We start from the raw sequence: 19,093 nt of genomic DNA, 5'->3' as shown, positions 1-19,093 counted from the left end.
ATTCGAACTTCATACATTGTTTATATCTAATAATTCGGTCATGTTTGTATAATCGATTGTTTATGAATAATTATTTTTTTAAAAAAAAGCTTATGGAAAATGTGATTTTAGGACTTTTTTTCCTTTAAAAAAAAGGCAAAATTTTTGCCGTGTTGCGTCCAAATTAAACCCTTCGGTGTACAAAGCAAAAATGAAATCTCGAACTTAATTAAATACTCAGAACACACCAGAAAAGTGCACGCAGAAAAATAATTGTTCTGTCTGAAATGTTTATGGATCCCCGGAAAATTGGTGGTATACAACATACAACCACAGTACTCAGTACGCATGCTCGAAAAGGAAAGAACACGAGCTCGATTCACCTGTTTCTCAAGAGTCCCTACATTTATTTTCATAAATCGGAATCTTGAAACGGGAGGATGGATCTCTAACTTTGTTTAGCTCTAGGGATGTCGAGATCTTTAAAAACCGGGCTGTCGACCCCAACCCCCATAGCGTTGAGACCATTATCCGCATAAATAACAGCACCGGTGATAGCTGAAGCCAATGGGGATGCAAGAAAAGCAGCAACATTCCCAATCTCCTCTGTCCAATTTACATCACAAGTTTACTCATATGAATCAATTATCAAGTCCTGAAGATGAAAATGACACCGTCCAACAATTTTAAAAGATAATGCCTATGTTTGGATTCATTTTCTGGAATATTTTACATCTTCGGAAATAAAAGAGAATATAATCATCTCATATTCATTTTTCTCTCCTAAACATTTCATTGATTCTTAACAGTGTTCTATTACTGTATCATGTTCAGCTTTACAATTTAATTTTTTCAGCATGCAATATTTTATCATATGACATGCATTCCAGGCATATTGATAGAAAACAGACCAATGTATCGAATGATGGTTTTTTTAAGGGCGTCTCCCATAAAAGAGAGTAAAATATGTCAATATTTGACCCTTATTACTAATTCCTAGTGATTTAAATTTTAACCATGCTCGAAATATTTTGCTATCTTAATCTCATTTACCACTTGCGCCTTTCCTAAAGCATTTATAAATGCTACCTAAGCACCGAAATGCAGCACAAGTAGTTAGTAAAGATGACTCACCTGCAGTTAATTCCTTCTGCATGGGGGCGTTCTCCAATGAATAGTCGATCATCATGTCAATGAAACCAATAGCTTTTGCAGCACGACTTCTCAATGGGCCTGTTATACCAAAATCCAATGCAAACATTTTGACTTTCTTGTTATGCTTACATTATAGTGATTTAATGCCATAATAATTTGAAGGTACAAACCAACTTATAAAAAAATTGATGGTTAACTTCTGCCAAACTCAAGAAGACTTCGGTTTAATAAAATATTGCTTGGGTGGACCATACCAATATGCTGTTAAGAATTGTAGTGCAGGAACGTTAACATGAGAGCAGATCGAGTTTACGTTCATAGACCAAACATTGCAATATAATGAGAACCAACCACACTTTAGAATGCCGCCAGAAAAGGCAGGTGATATTAGGATAAGTCCCCTCTTTAGTTTCTGGAAAATAAAATCAAACATTATCCTCTTCTCTTCTAACAAAACATACTTTCCCTTCTAGTATGCCCCTTCAACATAATTGCTACTTTGAACATAATTTTCCATCCCTACATAAAACTACGCTATTATATTCAACGCGAAAAAAAAAACACAATTATTATGTTATATTTAAACAAAATTTTAAACTTTAAAAAATATCCAACACTATTAAAAATATAATTTCATCTCCACGTTATGTCATGAACTCAATCTTCTTACATAATATAGCATTTACATTAAAAAAAATATAGTATTTCCCAGATATTATACTAGAAAATGTTTTCCAAAAAACACCATAAAAAATCCAAACATAACATTATTTTTTGAAATTATAATCCATCCACGAAACATGAGTATAATTTTTTAACATGCCTGCAGATATGGTGTTGACTCTGATGTCGTGTTTTCTTCCAGCTTCAAAAGCCAGCACCTTTATACAGTTGATGATACATTTTGTAAGCAGTGATAGTGATCCAAGAATATGCATAATTACTATAAACCTTGAAACAGATAAAGTCTCACCTTGGTGTCACTCTCCAGTGCAGCCTTTGCAGAACTCATGCCACCTCCATATCTGAAAACAAAGTGATAAATTAAATGCAAAAAAGAACAAGATAGGATAAAAATCCGTTTGATGAATACATGAGCACACACCCCGGTATTATCCTTTCGGATGCAATGTATGTTAGAGATATTGTAGCACCACCTATAAAAAAAAGGAAATATTAGGAAAGCAATGTGTGTTTATAGCACAAAAAATTAAGATTGTTTCAAGCCGTACCTGGATTCATGATGGGAACAAAATGTTTGAGAAGAGAAATGAAAGAATAGCTTGATGCTGAGACGGCCCCTAGATAACCTTTTCTAGATGTCTCCAAAAGAGGCTTACTAACCTGCGTGAAATATCCAAACAAGTGTATCAAAGTAAACATGAAAACGCAATGAAATGACTGAGCTCTAAGATATACCTCCGAACCATTGGCAAGTGAATGCACAAGGATATCAATGGTGCCAAAATCCTTTTTCACTGATTCAGCAACTTCCTAAAAGACACTCTCAGTAAGGCGAATTCAAAAATGCAATAATCTGTACCCTCAGATTCAAATGTAAACCTAATGAATTTAGATATTATGGCTGGAAATGAACTAAAAAACAGGTCGGTATTTCAGAAAGGAAACATTTTCCATTAAAAGATGGAAGAACCTATTCCAAAGTTTCAAGGGCCATCACAGAAAAGTAGAATGTATAAGAGACACAAAAATAACTTAAGAACCTTCACTGTCCAATTGTCAGATACTGAATAACGTTTATTTGTTTTGACCTGCACCATGGTACAAATTAATAGAGGCTGAATTGAGAAAAATATCTAATTTGTGAAATACCAGTATACAACTTACATCTTCCGGAACATCCTCCGGACAATCATAAACTGCATCCAATGGGTAGACTTTTGTGATTTCCATCAAAGAACCATCTGGCAAACTAAGGCATCAAGTTCCTGATTAGTGATCCAGATAACAAGTACAGTAAAAAGATGACAACTTACAGAAATTAATTCTTACACGCGTGATTCATCAAATTTTCCACGTCGTAGGCTAGTCTCGAAGATATTTAGTGCCTAAGACAAAGACTTTCATGAAGAAAAGAACAAATGTGCAGAGAATTTACATTATATGGAGATGGTGGGACAACATAAAGAGTTCTTTTACATACAGGCACCCATGTACCAACAAGAATTTCAGCTCCTGCCGCTGCAAGAGATTTTGCTACTGCCCAACCGTACCCATTATCGTCAGCTATTCCAGCAATAAATGCCCTTTTCCCTGCAAACAATGATTAATATTTTAGTGAGCTCAATAACCATGATTTTCTTTAGCAACAAATTCAACTACAACGCAGATACGACCAACGTAAATAAGAAATAAGAGCAGGAATTTCCTAAACCATTTGCTTGAACATGATGACTAAAACATCAAAGTTGGAATTTGAGGCAGAGTTTAAAAGATTGTCCATGTTTCTTGAAACAAAGCAGTATCTTCTTTCTAAATTAATATGGTAAAATATTGGATGAAATCGTTAAACTAGGTAACCAAAAGCTTAAAATGGTTATGCACAAAGGAAGCTAGCAAGTATTGATTAACCACCACTAATTCCAAAATCTGAAATTGATAGTAAGTGGGTGAACTATAATTTTCAATTCCAAGTATAGGCTGGAGAACGTTCAACAAAAGTTCTGAACTATATATTTAAGGTAACTAGTATTGACTAAACATAAGGTAACATAAGCCCAAATATGAGCACCAAGATTGATTAAAACGATTTTGAGTCCACATATATTGAATATTTTCAGCTAATATGTCAAAAACTAAAGCTCGATCCGATAGGAAGTTGTTGGCAACAGTTATGTGCCTAACAGCAATAAAAATCCAATCTTGGATAAATCTTGTCTTCTGACACAAAGAAACAGAAAATGACAGTAAAAAGCACATGAAGGGCCAACCTCTAAGATCAATTGGCAATCCAGGCAAAGTCTGCTTATCGCTTGCTCCTGACATAGCCTTTATGACATGCCTTTTAGATTTCAACAGATTGACTTCGAAGATTTCTGAAAATGGCTGTTTTGCGGACCAAAGCTTTTCCCAAGTCACTCCTTTGGTTTTACTCACAAAGTGCGCAAAACTTGGTCCTGAAATTCTATGCCATGCAGAAATGGCAGGCCTTTGTGCCACAATTTGGGTGCTGGGAGTTGCATTCGCAGCCATGGCCTTTAAGATACATGCAATTTATTAAAGAAGAGAAGAAGAAGTAGATGTTATGTGATTAGATTTGGCAAATTAAAACGGGATGAAGAGGTCAGACATATAAACAAAATTAACAATCATGATCAAATAGTGCTCTTGATGATCGATCTAGCAAATATATGGCATATGAGCAAGTGATAAAATTCCCTTAAGCCAAGTAGCCAACAAACTAAGACTATGAGAACTCGTAGTAGAGTTTCATGCATACACGCTGTGAGCACTCGAATTCTGCCGCAAGATGATATGACAGAGAAATTTATCAATTCTTTTATTTTCTCTCTTTTTTTGAGGTGTGTAACAAACTCAAACAAGAAAGAGTTCTGTTCATTTCACGATGTTCTTCTTTTCATTAACAGTGTATGAATGTGATTTTTCTCCTCTTATTTTTTTCACAGTTCAATTCTCAAGTATTTGCCGGATAAATTTTGCATATAGAGAAAACACGGATAATTTATTTAGCAATCAAATCAGTACAAAGTTTTCCTGCCAGTTTAATAGCGAATTATAGAAAATTAGTCCAAGTTCACAAAACAGCATCATGAGGAAAAAACCGCAATCATTGATAAATCATTAACTGAAATTAGGTGGAAAGTAAATTTGCCTGCAACGCTCGTCAAATTATCACGGGGGAAATTAATATCCATTCATAGATTACAGATAATCTGAGAAAGAAAGCCTGTACCAAAATGGCAAAATCGAATGCATAAGCCTCCATAGATCTTGACAAGAAAACAAAAAAAATCCTTGTAAATTTAACCCAAAAGAAGAATTAAAAAAGCTCCTCCTTTTTGGAATGTAGAATCATGATTGTTTAAATCAGGGAACGGGATGATCGAGTACTCACCTTTTTTTGTAATTTCTTTGGAGAAGATCCAAATCGATTCTGGGCTACGTTCGTTTAAGCAGATTGAAGTGTTGAATGAATTTGTAAATATGGTTTCGATGAAAACATTGCTTTTTATGTCGGTTGGTTGCTTGCTTGCTTGCTTTGAGCTGTCGGGAAGCCTTGGAAGCGCCGCTCGTGAAGTGAGTGACTGAGAGCTAGGGATGGCAATGGACAGAGTGTTTTTAAAATGGATAGTATTTTAGACATCATATTTTAAAAAATCAGACATAAAACATTAAAGGATAAATGTGATAAAATAAAATATAGTTAATAGGAGTTGCATATATAGATTTGGACATTCATCCTCTCTTGAACTAGCTTTTAGATTAAGTAGGTAAGTCTCAATCTTAATATGGTATCAAAATCAAGTTCCGATCCTGACTATCGTTATGAATTGAACTAATCATAGTTCGGCCACCTGTTCACCCGTAGTTGGAACATTTGTAATTCGACGGTCCAGATGTTATGTTAGTTGTCTCGTATAGATTGGATAAAATTCCTGAGAATTAAATATATAGGACTTGAACAATACTCTCCATTAAACATTTAAACTAGCTTTGATATAATTAACCCACGTTCAACACTTGGGAAATGTTTATAATGGAGTAGAGGCTTGTGACTACTGACTAGGCAAGTAACACTCAATTCACTTATTTCAGATGAGGGAAGCGTTGCCTTGGCGGACCAACTCAATTGTGTATAATTTGGTGGTGCGGGCCGGGATCACTCGTCATCTTGACGGGTATTTATCGATTCAATCTACATATTTTATATGGTGTCATAAAATTATTCGAAAAATCTTTTTTACATATAGACCTCTATAACTCACAACATTTGTGAGACTTGTGATGTGCCAAACTTTTTTTTCCTTTTTGACCAAATGTTATAGTTTCGTGTAAATACTTGGAAAACTCAAATCTTGTGATATATATTTTTAAATATAGTGATATAATATTTTAAAAATAATTCTGAGATTTAAATGTATTTAAGATGCAACATATGCGTTCATTAGTGCCTAACAATTATGTTTTGCAAGTAAAAACAAACTGAGAATTGCCTACAAAAATATTTAACATATCGAGTTTTTTTTTTTAACAAATACTTTAAAAAGGTTTTTAATGTTAGTGAAAATTTTGAAGTATGTGTTTGTATTTGTAAAACATTTTTTAAAAATGTTCTGTAAGTATAGTTTTCAAAAATTAACTGATATGTTTATTTTTATGGTTTAAAACATTAAAAAAGTGTGCTAAACGATAATTAAAATATTTTTATTGAATAATTGTCTAAACACATGTTTTACTATAAAAACTTTATTTTAAAATAGATGTCTAAATACATTTTCAACTGTAAAAATATTTTGTTAGGATCAGTTGTGGTGTTTTAGATAGAGAGTGAATGAAACACTACATATTTTGAATTTTCTTTTCTTCAATAACCTCTACTATATTAACAACATAGATTTGATCTCGACCTTGAATGGTTAATAGGCAATTGATGAGCAATACGAAATGAGTACTAAACTTTGTGAATGATAATAGAAACAATGAAAAGAAACAATTGTATTCAATAAGACGTAATAATGTTTGCCGAAACTCTTAGTATCATTTTCTTTATAACTCACACACTGACTTCTGATCATAACAACTTTTCTATCAGTTACAAAGAACTACTCAAAAGATTTATAGAACAATGAGATTACAAAGGGTAGACGATGACATAAGATGATCTCTTAGAATATATCATAAGTGCTTATAAATAGTAAGATATGTTCGAGTAGAGTTTTGTTATTTGTTGAAATTCGATATGACTTTATACAAGTGATATTAAAATATTTAGATCTGAACGACTACAAAATAGTCATGTCTAGATCACCAATGCACTTTTCCAATTTGTCATATATGATTTGACATACTCCAATTTTAGAAAGTAACCTTAAATGCTCAACACTTTCTATCAAATTAGTCAGAAGATGTCATGCTTAATTAGAACGTTCAATGTAGAACACTTTCTTAATGTTCTTTATACTGATTTTAAGCTTCAATAAGTATGATGCTATATTAAATGCTCATAAATAACCGTTGTCAAGATTTCAGTAGTATGTGATGTTCATTAATTGTTTGTTCCTTACATAATAGTTGTCAAAATGACATTTATTTTAAAACAATATAAGAAGCATTTTAAAAAAAAAATATTTATAAGTATTTGTCCAAACGAAATCCAAACGTCCAGTACTATTATTTCATTTTCATTAATAACTAGATATCTCACATTCTTTGATGAAAAATGATCGAGCTTTGATTGAAATATTAGCTCCCTTTCGTTAAATAATTTTGTTTGTTAACTAAAACATGTATGGTATTCACCATGGAACTAATCCGAATTTGTATAAACTCAATGGAACTAATTTTAATAATTAATAAGCTTCAATCTATTATTTATTAACTAAAATAATTTTGTAATTATGTAAGTTTAAGAATTTCTTATATTGGAATTTATTAATAAATAGTTTGGAATAAAATACTGACTGAAAATAAAATAATAGGGAATACACTTCAATTGTCGGCCTAGGCCCACGTCCGTGTAATCCAAATCCAGCCCTTAACTGGATTTAAAAAAACAAATGTACGACCACCTCAGCATTATCTTCATTTGTTTTATATTTCTCGAGTTTACTATTCTGAATTTCTGTCTCCCTTCTCGAGCATAACCCTAGAGCCGATTCTGGGTTTTTAGGAACCACGGCTACTTTGCTGACCCCCTCAACTGGTTTTCGTTTGCTAGTTTTCTATACCGACAGTTTCATTTGATTCTTATTTGTTTTCGAGTTTTTTTTTTGGTGCCAGATCGATTTTTCTTTGAATCTGTTATTTTTTTTGGATCTGAACTTCGATCTGTGTGCTTGGAAGCTATGGACGCTCGCAAGAGAGGCAGATGTGAATTCGGACTCAGTGCTAATGGCGGACTCAAGAAATTTAAGCAAGGTTTCTTTTTTGCGATTTTTTATTTAACTGAGGTTATGATTTTTTTTCTTCCTGAATTCCATGTTTGCTTTTCAGTGAGTTCATGCAAGATTTGATTAGCTGTAGTTTCCGTAACTGAAGAGCTTAGTTATCTGATGTAGACCTGCTCCATTCGTTTATATTCTTTCTTGCTTTCTTTGATTATTTTTTTTAATTTCTTACGAACCTAGGTCTAGCTTGTCCGTGGATAATATTTTCCATCAGCAGGGAGGAAAAATCACTTAATCCTTTTTAGGGAAATAAACGCGGATCGTCATTTAGTATTTCTGTAGGCAGTCATAAAGCGCTGTGGTTGGCCCCCTGAAATTTTTCGGTGTGCGTATGAAATTGAAGTGGGTGCGTGTTTTCTTAAAAAAAATCATGTATTTAATTTAATTTTTGAAGAAGTGAATTTTCTGAAGAATCCGAACAATTTATCGAGATATAAAGGTAAAGGAATTTATGTCGAGGATTAATTTTTTTATTTATAGCATTTGGTAGCTAAAGATTATCTAATTAACCTTAGATGAGTTTCATTTTTTAATCTTTCACTATTTTTCAGTAATATCAATTAGACATTTACATCATCAATGGTAAGAATCAAAGGAAATTATAACTGAGAAAACGTAATTAATGTTTTGCGACAGAAATGGACTCCTTATCAGGTGGTATAGGAAGCAAATCGAAGCCATGCACGAAGTTTTTCAGGTTCAAATCTCCATCCGTGTAATATAAAATTCAAAATTTTAATGCACTTTAATAACGTCTAATGATAATAATAATTACAATACCCGTAATAACAATCACAGCAGGTGTTTCTGATATTCCATTGACTAGTATAGTTTCATATCGATACCTTGGGGATCACCGATCACTCATTGCTTCAACATGAGTCACGAGGCCATAAAATTACCAATTTCTTGTTGGTTTTGGTAATTGTTTTATGAATACTTTTCTGCTTTGATATGCCGTAATTGGTCTTCCAAATGTTTTGCCACCGTCAATTCTCCTGTACATGTAACACGCTTTACATCTGTTATGTTAAAATAATGTTGTTGAAGATGATCCTCAAGTGTGTGGCTCATCAGCCCCAACCGGCACACACCATAGGTGCATTAATATTCAAGAGACACGTCCCTTGTCAGGTCATGTGCAAGGTGAACCTTGAAATATTTATTGATTCCCAAAGTAGGCTACGACAAGGGAACCATCCCTCGGTGTTCTTAATGAATTTATGGAAAATTGAAATAATTGGCTCTGTTGCGCTTTGAAACACTGGTGGGAGCTTTGAAGACATGATTCTTTCGTGTTGGTGATCTTGCTGATTTTTCCCAACTATTCTGATTGCCGTGGCTCTTTTTTTTTTTGGCAGCACTGCTGGTTGCCCATTTGGCGAGAACTGCCATTTCCTTCACTATGTTCCTGGTGGTTATAATGCTGTTGCCAAGATGATGAACCTAGAACCCGCTCCTACCCCGAAAACGACGGCCCCACCACCTCCAGCTCAAAGTGGTTCTGCTCCAGCTGCTGTCAAATCGAAAATATGCAACAAATTCAACTCTGCAGAAGGTTGTAAATTCGGGGATAAATGCCACTTTGCTCATGGAGAGTGGGAGCTTGGAAAACCCAATGAACCATTCCAGGAGGATCCTCGTGCTGGTGCAGCTTTTCCTAGCCGTTTTGGAGCCAGAGTGGAGCCACCACTTTTAGGACCTGCAGCAAGTTTTGGTCTCTCTGCCACTGCCAAAATCAGTGTTGACGCATCCTTAGTGGGTGCCATTATTGGGAAAGGTGGAGTGAATTCCAAGCAGATATCCCGGCAAACAGGAGCCAAGTTAGCCATCCGTGAGCACGAGACTTATCCAAGTCTCAGGAACATCGAGCTTGAGGGTACATTTGAACAAATTAATCAAGCAAGCACAATGGTAAGACAACTTATCGTTAACATCGGTTCCACCAATGTCCCTGCAAAATCATACGGAGGTCCTGGAGGTGGTTTTGGACGTGGCTTTGGAGGTGCAGCTGCTGCAGGTGGCAACTTCAAGACAAAGCTTTGTGACAACTTTTCTAAAGGTTCCTGCACCTTTGGCGATAGGTGCCACTTTGCTCATGGGGAAGCTGAACTACGCAAATCTGTGGTGTGAGTGAGTGATTTTTAAGTGTTATTTTATCTAATCCATTGTGCTGTCTTGTGTAGTTTTACTCTGTTTTGGAAAAAAAACAATTTAGGGTTTTGGAGGTATAGCTATTGAAGTAGTTATTCCAATCATTTGCCAACTTTTGTTTTAGCATAGTATTATCAATTTCAGGTCGCAGAATGTTTGTTCTTCTTTCGTTGTGCCAGATGATAATTTCAGGTCGCATACTTTCATTTTGGAAAGATTACTACCACTTACATTACTTGCCTTTCCACCTTTGTTCTGTTCTATGCTATCTGTCAAGCATAAAATCATAAAATTTTAGCAAAATCATTAAATTGTTCACTTATTAAATCGATCTCATATAAAATCACGTGGGATCTATTTATGTAAAATTGATCATATCGATTAGCATCTGACTAATTCGTCTTTTAAACCAAAATATTTGTATACATGATATAAGCGAACAGTTCTATCTACGGTATGTATGATAAGTAAAAACATTATTTTTATTTGATTTAAAAAATATATCTTGTTTACAAGAGGATTCATATATATGTATTTTAAAAAAATCATAATTAAATATGTTTTTATTTTTATTTACTCACACATTATATCTAAGAATACATATATGATAAATTTGTATTAAAAAATTATTCTTTTATCAATATAAATCGAGTTAACCGTTTAACAGGAAAACAAACTTGCTCTGCGAAATATGTGGACGATCAATTGCAAAACTTTAAAAATGAGTTGTATCGTGGACCACCCATTTCTGACGTAACCTACAGCCGAAGGTCGTTCAATTTAATAAAAACAAAAATAAAATAAAAAATTAAGTGACCAGGATTAGAACCAGGGCCCCTAAACTTTTTTTGAAACTACCGTTTTTCGAAATCATATATTCACTTGTACTAATTATTTAATTTTGTATATTTAGCCTGTATAATGTCATCTATTAATATTATTAAAAATATCTATAATAAAAACAAAAATAATATCTTGATCTGCTTTTTTTATATTATACTAATATTACATTTTTTTATTTTTAAATTCAACCAACATTTTTATTTTTATTTTTTTAATTAAAAAAATTCAAATAACACTTTATACCTAGATAATTTATTAAATTTCATTTTAATCTAAAAAAACTATACAAAAAACTATAAAAAAAACTGTATATACACGCAACACGTGTGCATAATAAATATCTATAAATTTTTGTGTTTCCCCTGTTCCGGTAATTTCCTATGTGTGTAATATTATGTACCTGTCTACGTCATGTCTATATTTTTTGTCAGCCGGACCAGCAACCAACTACTCTCAAAGCTACCAAAAAACTACAGAAGAGCACTGATATATGGAAGATTGCCAGAAATGAGAAATATAGCTTTATTTCAAAATATCAAGCTAATGCATGAACGTACAAGACAACTCTTATGTGCATGTACAAAGAAAAAAAGGCACCAAACTATTTACAAACACTGGAATTGGCTTAAAAAACAACCCTTCAAAATGAAACTGACTAAACCACAAACCCATTACAATCATCATTATTATTATTAATATCATATTTTATACATTAATTGCCTTTCCACGGCTAATAAGTACTTCCCGTCCCGGTTCTGGCACCACCGCCGACGTTCGGGTCCTCTGGAAGAACCCGACCTGTTGCATCCGTACGTGGCTGTGCCAGTGGGACCTCCCCTTCTGCTGTGTGTCCAGTCCCCGTAGTACCGGTGGAGTAATCGCCTCCGGTTGTGTAGCCTTGTCCCATGCCTGGTCCACCAGTGGCAGCCGCCGCTTGCCTGGTGGCAGCGTTCTCATCGCGGGCCTCCTGCTTCTGAAGATCCGCCTGGTGGATCCTCTCCTCTTTCCTCTCCTCCGCCATATCCTTCTTCAGCGGGTCACGCGTGGTCATCTTCTCACCCTGTAGTTCAGTTTCCGTTTACCCGGAGATCAATGAGATCAATTACCTTCGAACAGTACATGATAATAATAACCTCATATATGTTAGATGAAGAATAGAGAACCTTTTCTTGCATGGTGGCTTTCGTTTTCTCCATGCCAGCCTTGGCTGAAGCTGCTGCATTGCCCGCGGTTTCTTTAGCCGACTGCATTTTCTACGTTTGTTCTGTGGTTACACACGCGATCAAACTAGGTTTTGCTAAATAATATCCGTATGCTTTCATGAATCAATAATCTAGGAAGGAAAAGCAGAGGGTGGAGTGGTTTAAAAGGAAGTAGAAGGGAAGCGGTGATGACACACGTGGAGATGAAAGGGGGAGTTGTTGCTCTTAACATTGACACGTTGTGGACAGGTGCTTGCAGCAGCTACTATACGGTTTCAATTGGATGGATGATTGAAAAAAGATAACCTTGTGTGGTGCTGTAAATTTTAATGATTGGAGGAGCTCTTACAAAGTAATGTTTTGCCTCGTATCTTATCCATTTGACTTGGATCAAGATAGCCTTGTTTCTGCAGGCTGTGAAGTTAAACCTCACTGGCTATCAGAAATTATGATCCACCTTTCTCTCGCATGCAGCACCCACGTGAAACGCTGTTACGTGACACGTTAACACGTGTGCAATATCATATTAGTATTTCTGATAAACATATATTACAATTGATAAACACATAGTTAATACTATGTTTTGCACGTAGTACCTATTCTGAAGTTTAATTAATATATATAATATATACGGAGTTCTCCTTATTCAGACAAGAACCACCATGTATTCCTCCCTTTTCCCCAAAATTTTTAAGGCCAAAACCCCGTCTTTTGAGTAGCAGTTGCATTTACAGAAATTGTGCACTTGGTTTGAGAAATTAGATGCTACCCGGACTTTCTATACCTAAACATTTATCAATGTATATGAAATCTATTGATTTCCAGTAGACCACTTATGTTAATTTAAGGCTTTCCGTTCACATAATGCATATCCGATGGTGTCGAGTGGAAGGGCCGTCGCTCAATAAAAATAATAAACCAGAAAAAGATGGATTAAATTCACTATTAGATGCACAACTGATATAATGTCCTAAAGTTATATTAAGTTAGATGCTGGAAATCAAACAAACTATTATTTATCAATTAAATCAAATACTATATTAATTATAATCCGAAACTAAATTCAGGACAAACTCGGGAAACGAAAGCCAAATTTTAGTTTGTTTACCCAATATACCAATAACATAACATTCAATTGAAATACGTTTATGTATTATTTGCAAATGTTTTAAAAGGTAATTATGAATTTTTTTCTTTACAGATTTGCAAAATTTTGTAAATGAAAAGTCCATAATCATAATTTTGCAAACACTATCTTAATTCAAAATAAATTCAATATGGTATAAAGAAATAAAACTCATAAAAAAATCCGTTATTTCTGTTTATTTATATTACTTCTTGTGAAGAACCAGAGTCGAACAAAATAAACATAAATAATAATATTTTGTAAAAAAATAGAACTAAATTGATAAACCAAACTTTTCGAATTAATTCCATTCAGTCGATTATTTTAGTTTAATCGAAATTTCGTTCATCCGCAGTTGTGGTCTTATTATTTTCATTTACTTTATAAGACACTGACACCGTTCAATCGAAAGTACCCCCAAAAAGGGTATTTTTCATCATAAATTTTGTCCATTTTACGTTTAGCTACTAATAATCGTCATAAATTTTATTCGATTATTTTATGAACGTATATACAGATTTTTTTAGTGAATAAAAACGTGTAAATACAAAAAACAAAAAATAATAATAAATAAAAAATTCATGTGCTTTTATTATAAACATTAAAACATCTTTTTTTTTTTTGTCCAAACTATTTGAAAAACATGTGTATATACGCATCATTAAAGGTAAAAGCAGTGTGCAAATGCTTGTTTTAAGTTTTTCCTAACAAAAAAGCATATTAAATTTATCAAATATTATATTATAATTATATAATTATTCATTATGAAAATATTAACTTTATGAAAGTATTATTGTTAATATAAATTAGATAAATAACCAATAAATTTGAAAATAAATAAAATATGTAAAAATTGAATGCATAATTCCCATAAAAAGTTGATGAACAAGTAAACGATCTTTTTATATTAAGAAAAATATAATACACAATAAACTAAAGTTACTTCAATTACTTTGAAAAATAAATTTTATTTAAAAACTTAACATATAAGACAATTATTTTTCAAAGAATTTTGCATGTGAAATAAAATAGGTTGAAACCGAGAAATAGTAAAATATACATTGTTTGTTTCATTTATTTTAATTTTTTTCAAATATATTTATTTTCTAAATAGCGGATTTTTACTCATGTGACTTACATATTTTATTTTGAAAACTTGATTAAAGAAGAAAAATAAAATGAATTTAAATTACAAGTTTGTATTTAAAAGAGGTTGAAAATGGTAAAAAGATATTTTAGGTTTTTTAAAATATTAAAGAATATATTTTATATATATACAAAAAAAACCATTTTTAAAAATATACCTTTGAATAGACTAAAATAATGAAATTCTTAAAATGAAATAGTTTTTGTGAAAATTCTAAATACTTGAAATTAAAATTTATATAAAAATATAATGTGTACCACGCTGGCTTATAAATAAGCCCCCTGTCTTCTCCCAAATCTCAGAACAATAAAATATCCCCCACAGAGTAATCAGGGAAGAGAAAGAGCCACTTTTTTTTTTAAATTTTCCAGGTAATTTTCTGTCAAATGTTGAGCAAGCCCGCATATACGCGCTTCTATAGATCTAGTTTCGCTTGTAATATATTTTTCCCTCTGTCGGTTTCCTGATTGATTGAGAACTGCGAACAAATCTTGATGTGGGCTGTGTTGTTTTGAATTTATTAATGTGCCTTGTGTTTTTTTTTTTTGCGAATTTGAACGTGTATGTTTACCCGATGATGCCGAGAAAAAGCTATTCTGATATTCTTGCATGCGTAAAAGAAATAAGGGATTTGATTTTTTTTTCTCCGGTAGAGTTTCTGGGTCTGGAGAGTTCGGATCTGGATTTTATTGGGTCTGCAGTCTCTTTCTGCGTTCTCTTTTTCAAAAGGAACACATTTTTTCGTTGTTTTTTCCTTCTGGAACTAAATGAGATGAAACGTGAGGTGCGGTGTAAAAGTTTCTGATATTTGTCTACAGTTACAAGATTGTTACCAATGAAGAGAAAAGGGGAAAAATTGTGGTATGTACCTAACCGATGCGTTGAATTTGTTATTGTGGTCCGTTGATCTGATTTACTTTGTCACGTCTCTATCAGATTTAGATTTCCGCAATAACTGAGAACGTTTGATAAAGATGGCCTCTGCAAAGTGTTTTATTTTCTTTTTCTCATTTTCCAAGTGTCCTTTTTTTAAAAAGTGTTTTCTTTAACAAGGGTATTCTTATTTAAAAATAAATGATGTATGGAATCATGGATGCAGAATAAGTTTTTTAACAATATTTAAACAAGCATTTGGGCCTTCTTTCCTTTTTATTTTCTTTCCGGCCCAAATATATGAACCGATTCTGATTTTTTTTTTTCATAAAAAATGAAAAAGCATTAAACAGAGCCCAAGAATGTTGTATTGGGGCTTGTTGTATTGGGGCTTCTGTAGTTCTGCTTGTATTTTACGTTCCATTTTTTTGGGGATCAGGCCTATTCCCCCTTTTGCGTCATAGCAACATGATTGCCAGCTAATATATTCAGGTTTCCCTGTGCTTTGGGGTCGTGTTGTTGGGCACGAAAAGTGTTTTCTACCCGGTGTGGCATCCATTTTATGTGGTGTGGAGCTCACACAAATATGTGAACCCCCCCGCTTCAATTGAAGGGTGGATCCTCCACCATGTGGAGGATAGAATTTCCCGCTAATGTTGCTTATACGGATAATACTAATAGTAGTAGTTCGAACCACGAATGAGTGCCTTAGATTTGAAGTTCGAACCACGCAAGTATTTGTTGGCTGTCGTATTATTTTTTATTTATAAAAACAAGAAAATCATTCCATCCCAAACTAATAGAATCAGAAGGCAGGAGCTGTCAAACTTTAAGACATTTATGATTTATAATATAATTATAATGGTAGGTAATTAAATTTAGGAAGTCGGCGTGGCAGGCTGAAATAATTATTTCGGCACCCTTATTTATTTTGCTACAATTTAATTTCTTTAATAGGAATGTAGATGGGACATTTAGGATGATAACTAAATTATTGTCAATTAATGAGTGTGTCCCGATGCTGACCAAGGAAGATGTACTCCCTTATCTGCATAAAAAAATATGGAAATTTTGGGTTCTTGCGTTAGTTGTATCGAAATCTTGCATCTTGGACTTGGATATCCCATATGCTCTCTTAATTTAGATGGTTTGATTGCTTTCGCATAATATAAAAGAAGGTTTCCAATGGTCACATTTCAAGGAGAAAATTTATCGTTTCTTGACAAATTGTTGCATCTTTCTACTGGTTGGATATTCTTATCAGACGGCAACACATGTTTTGAAATTATTGAAAATATTATATCATTGTATGATCTGATATTTTTGTACTAATCACCTTTTTCTTTATGCTATATTCGTTTTAAACCCACTATTTTGTTTGCATGTACATTGAAGATCTGTGTAAAATTGTTGGACTTGATCAAATTGCACTAAGAATTTCTACCAAAACCCGATATACTCACTAATCTCCACTCTAGCTTGTAGCTAATCAGTTTGGTAAGGTTGATTTTCATTGACTCAGAAATCTACTCAGCCAGTGCTTTTTGCGTTGCCCTACTCTTTTTTCCATGTGCCCTAGAGCCTTAAATTTTAAAAATTATATTTTCATAATATGTTTGCTCTATCTTAGTTTCTTGGTGGTTTGCCATATGTTTGAGTCTAGAAGGAAGTAAATTTAGTTGCTGTCTCAATAACTTGTATTTTAAGCTACTCGACTGATGACCTCCATTAATAGGCATATTAAAGGTTGAAAAAATGTTGTCTTACTTCCATTTCAACTTTTGTACAGTTACATTCAAAGATATATTTTTCTTTTAGAGACTTCGTATAGTCATATGTTCGCATTAAATGAGTAGTCAGATAATCTCAAATCTTTGTACTACTCATACATAAAATGCCTTGAGGTAATTGAGTCATACAAGTATGCAATAGTTTGGAAAATAATTTGTCTGATAGGCTTGAGCTTCTTGCAGGTCGCTGAACAATGGGTGCTGGAGGCCGGATGTCTACTGCTCCCGAGGGCAAGAAGACAAAATCAGGTATCCTCGAACGAGCACCACACTCGAAGCCTCCATTTACACTCGGTGAGGTTAAGAAAGCCATCCCGCCCCATTGTTTTCAGCGATCTGTTCTCCGTTCTTTTTCCTATGTTATTTATGACCTTGCAATCGCCGCTCTCTTCTACTATGTCGCAACCAATTACTTCCAAGATCTCCCCTATCATCTCTCATATGTTGCCTGGCCACTTTATTGGATATGCCAAGGCTGTGTACTAACCGGTGTTTGGGTCATAGCTCATGAGTGTGGCCACCATGCTTTCAGTGACTACCAATGGCTTGATGACACGGTAGGCCTAATCTTACATTCTACTCTTCTTGTCCCATACTTTTCTTGGAAGTACAGTCATCGTCGCCACCATTCAAACACTGGTTCACTCGATCGTGATGAAGTGTTTGTACCCAAAGTCAAGTCAAGACTCGGAAGATCTGCCAAGTATTTGAACAACCCACCGGGCAGAGTATTCTCACTCATTTTCCAGCTTGCAGTCGGCTGGCCTTTGTACTTACTATTCAACGTTTCAGGAAGACCCTATGACCGATTTGCTTGCCACTATGACCCGAATAGCCCTATCTACTCAGACCGGGAACGGGTTCAAATCCTTGTTTCTGATGCAGGTGTTCTTGCTGTCACATATGGGCTTTTGCGTCTAACGGCAGCTAAAGGATTTTTTTGGGTATTCTGTGTTTATGGTGCTCCGTTACTTGTAGTTAACGGGTTCCTAGTTTTGATCACATATTTACAACACACTCATCCTTCGCTCCCTCATTATGATTCTTCTGAGTGGGATTGGCTCCGTGGAGCTTTAGCCACAATGGACAGAGATTATGGTATTCTGAATAATGTGTTCCACAACATAACTGATACTCATGTAGCACACCATTTATTCTCGACAATGCCGCATTATCATGCTATGGAAGCTACAAAAGCTATCAAGCCGATACTAGATAATTACTATCAATTCGACGGGACTCCGATTTTTAAGGCAATGTGGAGAGAAGCAAAGGAATGCATTTATGTCGAGTCAGATGAAGGCAACAAGAACAAAGGTGTTTTCTGGTACAACAACAAGTTGTAGACTTGGACGGAGCTAGTACTGTCCGGAAGAATGGAATAAGGGAATTTCTGGCGGTTCAAGTAGATTTTGGTTGCATTGCGGATTAATGTAGCAGACTGTTGTGTTTTTTGTACTTTCCAAAACATCTCCATTTATATAAACCAAATAAGTATTTATTAAATGCACTGTTGTTCATTGAAGAATTTACAATCTTCGTCGCCTAATTTTTAGCCTTCATTTTTCGGCGTTCTAAGAATCTATCCTCAAGTTATAGAATAGTAGTCACAACAGACCAAAATAGTTCAATCAACTTGACATGAATCAGTTGACGAGATGATGAAAAGATCTATA

At 34.1% G+C, this 19,093-nt stretch overlaps 4 protein-coding genes across 6 annotated transcripts; 2 read left to right on the top strand and 2 right to left on the bottom strand.

Moving 5' to 3' along the window:
* Nucleotides 1-233: 233 nt before the first annotated feature.
* On the bottom strand, nt 234-5,452 carry LOC140832211 (enoyl-[acyl-carrier-protein] reductase [NADH] 2, chloroplastic-like). The gene is made up of 13 exons (XM_073196096.1): nt 5,231-5,452; nt 4,086-4,350; nt 3,299-3,408; nt 3,148-3,203; nt 2,983-3,067; nt 2,859-2,906; nt 2,554-2,628; nt 2,367-2,478; nt 2,240-2,291; nt 2,108-2,159; nt 1,958-2,015; nt 1,114-1,212; nt 234-585 (listed from the first exon to the last, which is right to left on the bottom strand). Exons 2-13 carry the CDS (start codon nt 4,345-4,347, stop codon nt 428-430), a joined length of 1,167 nt encoding a protein of 388 aa, XP_073052197.1. The 5' UTR covers nt 4,348-4,350; nt 5,231-5,452; the 3' UTR covers nt 234-427.
* A 2,458-nt stretch (nt 5,453-7,910) lies between these two features.
* LOC140832210 (zinc finger CCCH domain-containing protein 52-like) lies at nt 7,911-10,671 on the top strand. The gene is made up of 3 exons (XM_073196095.1): nt 7,911-8,253; nt 8,919-8,979; nt 9,644-10,671. The coding sequence occupies exons 1-3, from the start codon at nt 8,181-8,183 to the stop codon at nt 10,413-10,415; spliced, it is 906 nt and encodes a 301-aa protein (XP_073052196.1). The 5' UTR covers nt 7,911-8,180; the 3' UTR covers nt 10,416-10,671.
* Nucleotides 10,672-11,795: 1,124 nt separating this feature from the next.
* LOC140831582 (protein LE25-like) lies at nt 11,796-12,608 on the bottom strand. Its single transcript, XM_073195323.1, has 2 exons — nt 12,443-12,608; nt 11,796-12,339 (listed from the first exon to the last, which is right to left on the bottom strand). The coding sequence occupies exons 1-2, from the start codon at nt 12,527-12,529 to the stop codon at nt 12,010-12,012; spliced, it is 417 nt and encodes a 138-aa protein (XP_073051424.1). The 5' UTR covers nt 12,530-12,608; the 3' UTR covers nt 11,796-12,009.
* A 2,409-nt stretch (nt 12,609-15,017) lies between these two features.
* Nucleotides 15,018-18,979, top strand: LOC140832208 (delta(12)-fatty-acid desaturase FAD2). Of its 3 annotated transcripts, none has more exons than XM_073196092.1 (2): nt 15,018-15,125; nt 17,601-18,979. In XM_073196092.1, the coding sequence occupies exon 2, from the start codon at nt 17,612-17,614 to the stop codon at nt 18,761-18,763; it is 1,152 nt and encodes a 383-aa protein (XP_073052193.1). In that variant the 5' UTR covers nt 15,018-15,125; nt 17,601-17,611; the 3' UTR covers nt 18,764-18,979. The 3 variants fall into 3 exon arrangements, with proteins under 3 accessions (XP_073052193.1, XP_073052194.1, XP_073052195.1); XM_073196093.1 differs by lacking the exon at nt 15,018-15,125 and adding an exon at nt 17,009-17,124; XM_073196094.1 differs by lacking the exon at nt 15,018-15,125 and adding an exon at nt 17,513-17,531.
* Nucleotides 18,980-19,093: the final 114 nt, after the last annotated feature.

Source organism: Primulina eburnea, chromosome 5 (genome assembly GCF_022965805.1).
Source record: "Primulina eburnea isolate SZY01 chromosome 5, ASM2296580v1, whole genome shotgun sequence".
Classification (NCBI taxonomy): domain Eukaryota; kingdom Viridiplantae; phylum Streptophyta; class Magnoliopsida; order Lamiales; family Gesneriaceae; genus Primulina; species Primulina eburnea.
This window is presented reverse-complemented; position numbering and strand designations above follow the sequence as displayed.